The 6,871-nt window shown below is 37.5% G+C and overlaps 1 protein-coding gene across 2 annotated transcripts in view; it reads right to left on the bottom strand.

Annotated features, from left to right (window-relative positions):
- Positions 1 to 6,871, bottom strand: part of EPC2 (enhancer of polycomb homolog 2 (Drosophila)) — a 129,278-nt gene that overhangs the window by 69,838 nt on the left and 52,569 nt on the right. For both annotated transcript variants that reach the window (XM_010839955.1, XM_010839956.1), the window contains exon 2: positions 4,826 to 4,985. In XM_010839955.1, coding sequence (XP_010838257.1) covers positions 4,826 to 4,985 — 160 coding nt within the window. The remainder of the gene's footprint in view (positions 1 to 4,825; positions 4,986 to 6,871) is intronic.

Here is a 6,871-nt window from a genome sequence, read left to right as displayed (position 1 = left end):
GAACTGGACATGGAACAACAGATTGGTTCCAAATAGGAAAAGGAGTACGTCAAGTCTGTATATTGTCACCCTGCTTATTTAACTTATATGCAGAGTACGTCATGAGAAACACTGGACTGAAAGAAGCACAAGCTGGAATCAAGATTGCCAGGAGAAATATCAATAACCTCAGATATGCAGATGACACCACTCTTATGGCAGAAAGTGAAGAGGAACTCAAAAGCCTCTTGATGAAAGTGAAAGAGAGTGAAAACGTTGGCTTAAAGCTCAACATTCAGAAAACGAAGATCATGGCATTTGGTCCCATCACTTCATGGGAAATAGATGGGGAAACAGTGGAAACTGTCAGACTTTATTTTTTTGGGCTCCAAAATCACTGCAGATGGTGACTGCAGCCATGTAATTAGAAGACGCTTATTCTTTGGAAGGAAAGTTATGACCAACCTAGATAGCATACTGAAAAGCAGAGACATTACTTTGCTAACAAAGGTCCGTCTAGTCAAGGCTATGGTTTTTCCTGTGGTCATGTATGCAGGTGAGAGTTGGACTGTGAAGAAAGCTGAGTGCTGAAGAATTGATGCTTTTGAACTGTGGTGTTGGAGAAGACTCTTGAGAGTCCCTTGGACTGCAAGGAGATCCAACCAGTCCATTCTGAAGGAGATCAGCCCTGGGATTGCTTTGGAAGGAATGATGCTAAAGCTGAAACTCTAGTACTTTGGCCACCTCATGCGAAGAGTTGGCTCACTGGAAAAGACCCTGATGCTGAGAGGGATTGGGGGCAGGAGGAGAAGGGGACAACAGAGGATGAGATGGCTGGATGGCATCACCGACTCGATGGACACGAGTTTGAGTGAACTCTGGGAGTTGGTGACGGACAGGGAGGCCTGGCGTGCTGCAATTCATGCAGTCGCAAAGACTTGGACACGACTGAGCGACTGAACTGAACTGAAGGTACCCAAAGTAAATCCATTATAACAGTAAGTAAAATGGAGGTAGCATTTTCTACATATGTCACACAACTGACCAATATGTAGAATTAGCTGAAATGAGGAACAGTTTGAGTATCTTGGGTCATCAAAGACTATATGCCACCAAAATGCTTTAAACCTGGGCAAAATACCACAATGTGTTGTGATTAAGTTCTCCAGAACACTAATACAGGTTACTAAGGAGAACTATTACCAAAAGGAACAGGAAAGAATATCAGGTTTATCTCACATCCACACCACACTGGAGTCATTCCACTCCTAACTCCTAGGCAAACACTTTTTGTTTTAAAATGACATAATGACATTGTTGGTGAGTAACGGAGCTCAATTCTTGACTTGGATTCACACAGCAGGTCTTCTCAATTTTACTGTACATGTCAATAATTGTATTCTTATATTATTAATTCTGTATACAATTTTGACTCCTACAAGATCAATGTCTCAAAAATGTCAAGATGTGTATGCTTTTATCTTCACCATTCATTCATGATTTATTTGGCAAAATATTTAACTTCATACCTAGTAATATGCTAGGTACTACAGTAGGCAGTAAAATTAAGATGAAAAAAAAAAAGTCCCTTCTCTCAATGAGCCTTATAACCTGTGAAGCAACAGAGGGCAAACAATTGCAACTACACGTGGTTGATGCCACAGTGAGGGTGTACACACGACAAGAGGGCTTGAGGTAAACACTGTTAGGAACTCTGCTTAAAGGGGTTAGGAAAAGGCTCTTAAAGGTGGCCCTGGAGATGAGCCTTGGAGAATAAACTGTATTTTAACAATGGGACAAGAGAAGTAAAGGGCTATGTAAAGGCCTGGATGAGAAAATACGGGATGAATCAGAGAGCTAAAAGGACCTATTATTGTAGCTCAAAGTGTGAAGAGTTAGAGGAATTGGTGTGGGGGGAGGTTGGGTGTGCAGTATATTGAGATTGTAGTGTGGGACTGTATGGTGAATGAGATGCAGCATCTGTTCCCAAAGAACTTACAGTTTAGAGGAGGAACAGACTGTCAACAGTTCATTTCAATGACAGGCTGATGTCACGGTGGAAGAACACATAGCAGACTGTGACGAGACAGGCACAAAGGAGAGCCTTAAACATCACACAGATGAGTTAAAATTTTATCCTACAGGCAACAGTAAGTCTTGGAAACATTCTAAATGGGTACCAATCACAAAAGTGGCAATGTGGATGACGGACTGGAAGGTACAAAGACTAAAGCAGAGCCACCAAGGAAGCCCAATAGTAGGCAAAAAGGCACGCAAATAATGGAATATACATTTGATGGAAAATTATATATACATTGCAAATGACAACAGAAGACTACATAAAAACCGGAGGAAACTAAAATATAAATAGAAAAGGCAGAAAAAAACTGTGTAGCACAATTGAGTATACAATAGTATATATAAAATATATATGCTAAGACTCAATGAGAAAAAAGGAAGTAGCTAAAATAATCTTCTATTATTTTTATTCCATTTATTACAGCAATAGAATAAAATGAAATGGAGAAAAAACAACACAAGATTAATATTTATTGTATCTATTGGGTCTGACCCAGATGGGTTACATCCAATTTCTGGTTCTTGGTTGCCAAGAATGGGTTTTACAAATGGTCCTACTGTCCAGCTATACTGTTATTAAAATACACAAAAAGGAAAAGTGGGAAAAAAAATAAAATAAATTTTAAAAAAAAGGAAGAGTGGGGATATGTTAGCTTAAAAAATGCCTAAAATTTCTATTATGAACAGCTATCTCATTCCTGATACAAAGACAAGGAAAATTCAACAAGCTAAGGGATTTCAAAGTCAAAGACACAGAGAAAACAAATCATACAAATAATTTTTGCAACTGTGTTTCTCTTGAATGCTTAGAGGAACAGTCTCTGGAAAATGGTTCTGACACCTAAAGGCTTTTAAGCCATTTAAAAACAACTGAACCAGTCAACAAACATGCCATTTTATTGAGCATTTATAAGCCATGCACTTGACTCTAAAGATACAAAGGGAAAATAAAACATAGTCCCTGCCCTCAAGGGGCTCACAATCTAAAAGGAGAGACAGAATGGTTACAAATAATCACAATAAAGCATGGTGAGTCCTCTGACAGAGGCAAGCTACTGAGATAAAGCAAAGGAGAGGTAGAATGAGATATCAGGGTTAAGTGGCAAAAGGGAGTTCGAAGATCTTAAGCTATAGAAAAGGAAAGAAGACTTGAACAGCACATGCAAGGAAATGTGAAGTGTGAAACAAGGCAAATGTGGATAATTTTATTCCCTACAGGATAAAGTGGGAGGGAAAGAGCAACTGGAAATGAGGTTAAAGGGGGAAGCAGGTAACAAATCACAAAGGGCCTTGCATTCAAATCAGAGACTTTGGCTATTATTGCATTCTATTAAATCTATAATGCCAGCAATTACAAGATGCACCATTACTTTATGAACTACAAGAAAGAAAAAGAAAAAGCTTTATATTTAAATTTATATAATATTCCTACATAAACCTTTATATCAAAGGGCAAGAACTTCAGCATAAGATAAATACAACAGCCATGCAGAAAGGAACAACATGAAACTATATTTCTCAAATTGCCCTTAGGTGGAAGGAGGGGGGAAGAAAATCTCTTCCTGAGAACTGAATTCCAAGCAGGTCCACAGCCTACTTGTGTGGTCTAAAAACAAACAAGTAAAACTAAAGCTACCAGTGTGGTCCAAAAGCAAACAAATAAAACAAAACAAGCAAAGACTTTAAGGTGGTCTCAGGTTGGTTCCCAGATGCCTGGCAAAAACAAGTAGAAATTCTCTTTAGACAAACCATACTTTAATTGAGAAGAAAAGCAATTTAAGATGCAATCTCATTTCAAATATGACAAATGTATATCTTGAGAACTAATGAAAAATACTAGATTTTACAGTCAGTATTAAATCTGGAGATGTTTTGAATTACCCTGACAACTTTTTAAAAATAACTATTACCAGGCTGCAAATCAAGAGACTCTCATACAGGTACACTTGAAGCAGAGCCCTCAACACTATTTTAACAAACGACTCAAAGTTTATTTCCCAAATACAACCAGACAAGAAACTAAGACACTAGCATCTGTCTGCAAAATTAGCTGAACACTGCTACTATAAAATAAAGAACACAGTACAATTTTAAGTCCAGGTCATAATCTGATCAGACAGACACTTCAGGAAGACCATTCTGGTGCCAATGGACTTTGTGGAGAAGATAGATTAGAAGAGGGTATGGATAACAGAACAGTTAGGAGATTAGTGAAACAGTTTTAAGATCAGAGATGGTGATCATTTAAAAAATAACAATGGGGAGAAAAATAAGAGGATCAAAGGAGGAAGAATTAGAATTCCATAAAAATTACAAGAAGGTAGAGGTGTAGGATCTAATTCTAAAAAAATTTCAGATTTGCCCCTAATCAGCATTATAGCCACTAGGCCTTGAAAAACATACCTTATTTGGGTACGGTAATCCATTATACTTTATAGCTGTATAGTAAGTGTATAAAAACAGTATAATATGCAAAAAAATATATAAAAAGGTAATATATTATATGTTCCAGCTGTATAAGTTTAAGTTCTGCAGAAAATCCTATACAACATAACCATCAACTGTTCCAAATGTAACTCACAATCAAAATGATCTTGAAGTTCAGATGTAAGCACAGAGGAATTTTATTCTTTCATGTTTTACATTTCTATAAATCAGTGGGTATGAATTTTAAAATTCAAATTTCTTTGTGTAAAAAGAGAGAAAGGATTTTTCACTGTTTGATACATTTAAATTACAAACAGAAAAAATGAATTAACAAACTTACGCTGAATATGAATGAACTGTTTTGGCTGTTTAAACTCTCCTTTGTACAAGCGATTGTAATAGTTGACGTTGCTCTCTGCCTCAGGAACTGGAATGACCATGCTCTCTTTTTTTTCTCTAAACACTTGCTGTGCCGAAATAGCTCGCTGTAAGTGATGTTCCTGGAAAATGTAAAGCAGGCAATGTAAGTTGTTTCAATAATGTCAATTCAATACAAAATTCTATTTAAAATTTATTTTATTTAATAATTGCAAAGTACTTTAATAATCAATTAAAAAACAGTAGTTCCTACACTACAGACCTTCAGAAAACATTGCCATTATTCTCCCTTAATACTTGTATACATACTGGTATCACTTTAAATGACTACAATTTTAATAAGCAGAATTAAGTATTCATAAAGCAGAATTTAACATCTCAATTACAAGAAAACGGATCCCTTGTTTGTTAAATTAATTGAGGTGCTTATCACCAATACCAGATAACACAAATAAAAGCAAATAACAGAAAAAGAATTTATATCAGATTCTAAGTATCTTCTGCGTTTATACACCTCGAACTTCAAAAGTACAAAATTCTCAATAACTCAAAGACAAGAGAAAATTATAATCAACAGACTATATTAGTATCATAGCAAGAAGCATTTTTTAACAAAGATGAAAAAATAGGTCTTATAATATACATCCAGATTCTAGTAACTTCTCATTACCTCACCACTTAACAGATACTCTCTCTCTGACCCACTATGAATAATTTCCAACAAAGCACCTTTACTGTTTGGAATGTAAACTAGGCCATGCAGGATCCCCTTCATATTCAAAGGTTAAAATCACTCAATGACTTACAAGACTTTACATCTGTCTGACCTTATCTCATACTTCTCTCCTCCCAAACTTTATTCTAGCCGCACTGCCTCCTCTCTTTAAGGTTCCTAAATATTTAAACGGATTGCTTCAGAAATTCCTCAAATCTCATCTGGCTACCCTGCATTGCATAAATTAAGATTTATATATCAGAAGCCATCATTTCAACATTTTTCAGAGCACCTGGTAGACACCAGATACTATTCCTGTCACTGAGAATTATGAGTGAATGAGACAGAGACAGACTTCGCCATTAAAGAACCTAGCTAGTGGAAGATAGATTATCTAAGTATGCAATCATGTCTGAGCTTGACAACCATGTCTCTTCACTATTGGTCAAACCACTCATTCTGGGAAAACAGATAAAGATGTCCAGTTCAGTTCAGTTCAGTTGCTCAGTCATGTCCGACTCTTTGTGACCCCATGAATCGCAGCACGCCAGGCCTCTCTGTCCATCACCAACTCCGGGAGTCCACTCAAACTCACGTCCATCGAGTCGGTGATGCCATCTAGCCATCTCATCCTCTGTTGTCCCCTTCTCCTCCTGCCCCCAATCCCTCCCAGCATCAGAGTCTTTTCCAATGAGTCAACTCTTCACATGAGGTGGCCAAAGTACTGGAGTTTCAGCTTTAGCATCATTCCTTCCAAAGAACACCCAGGACTGACCTCCTTCACGATGGACTGGTTGGATCTCCTTGCAGTCCAAGGGACTCTCAAGAGTCTTCTCCAACACCACAGTTCAAAAGCATCAATTCTTCGGCGCTCAGCATTCTTCACAGTCCAACTCTCACATGCATACATGACCAATGGAAAAACCATAGCCTTGACTAGATGGACCTTTGTTGGCAAAGTAATGTCTCTACTTTTGAATATGCTATCTAGGTTGGTCATAACTTTCCTTCCAAGGAGTAAGCGTCTTTTAATTTCATGGCTGCAATCACCATCTGTAGTGATTTTGGAGCCCCAAAAAATAAAGTCTGACACTGTTTACACTGTTTCCCCATCTATTTCCCATGAAGTGATGGGACCAGATGCCATGATCTTCATTTTCTGAATGTTGAGCTTTAAACCAACGTTTTCACTCTCCTCTTTCACTTTCATCAAGAGGCTTTTGAGTTCCTCTTCACTTTCTACCATAAGGGTGGTGTCACCTGCATATCTGAGGTTATTGATATTTCTCCCAG

Source organism: Bison bison, unplaced genomic scaffold (assembly GCF_000754665.1).
Source record: "Bison bison bison isolate TAMUID 2011002044 unplaced genomic scaffold, Bison_UMD1.0 scf7180017864139, whole genome shotgun sequence".
NCBI classification, from domain to species: Eukaryota; Metazoa; Chordata; class Mammalia; order Artiodactyla; family Bovidae; genus Bison; species Bison bison.
Note: the sequence above shows the minus strand (reverse complement) of the source record. Positions and strands in the feature narration are given on the sequence as shown.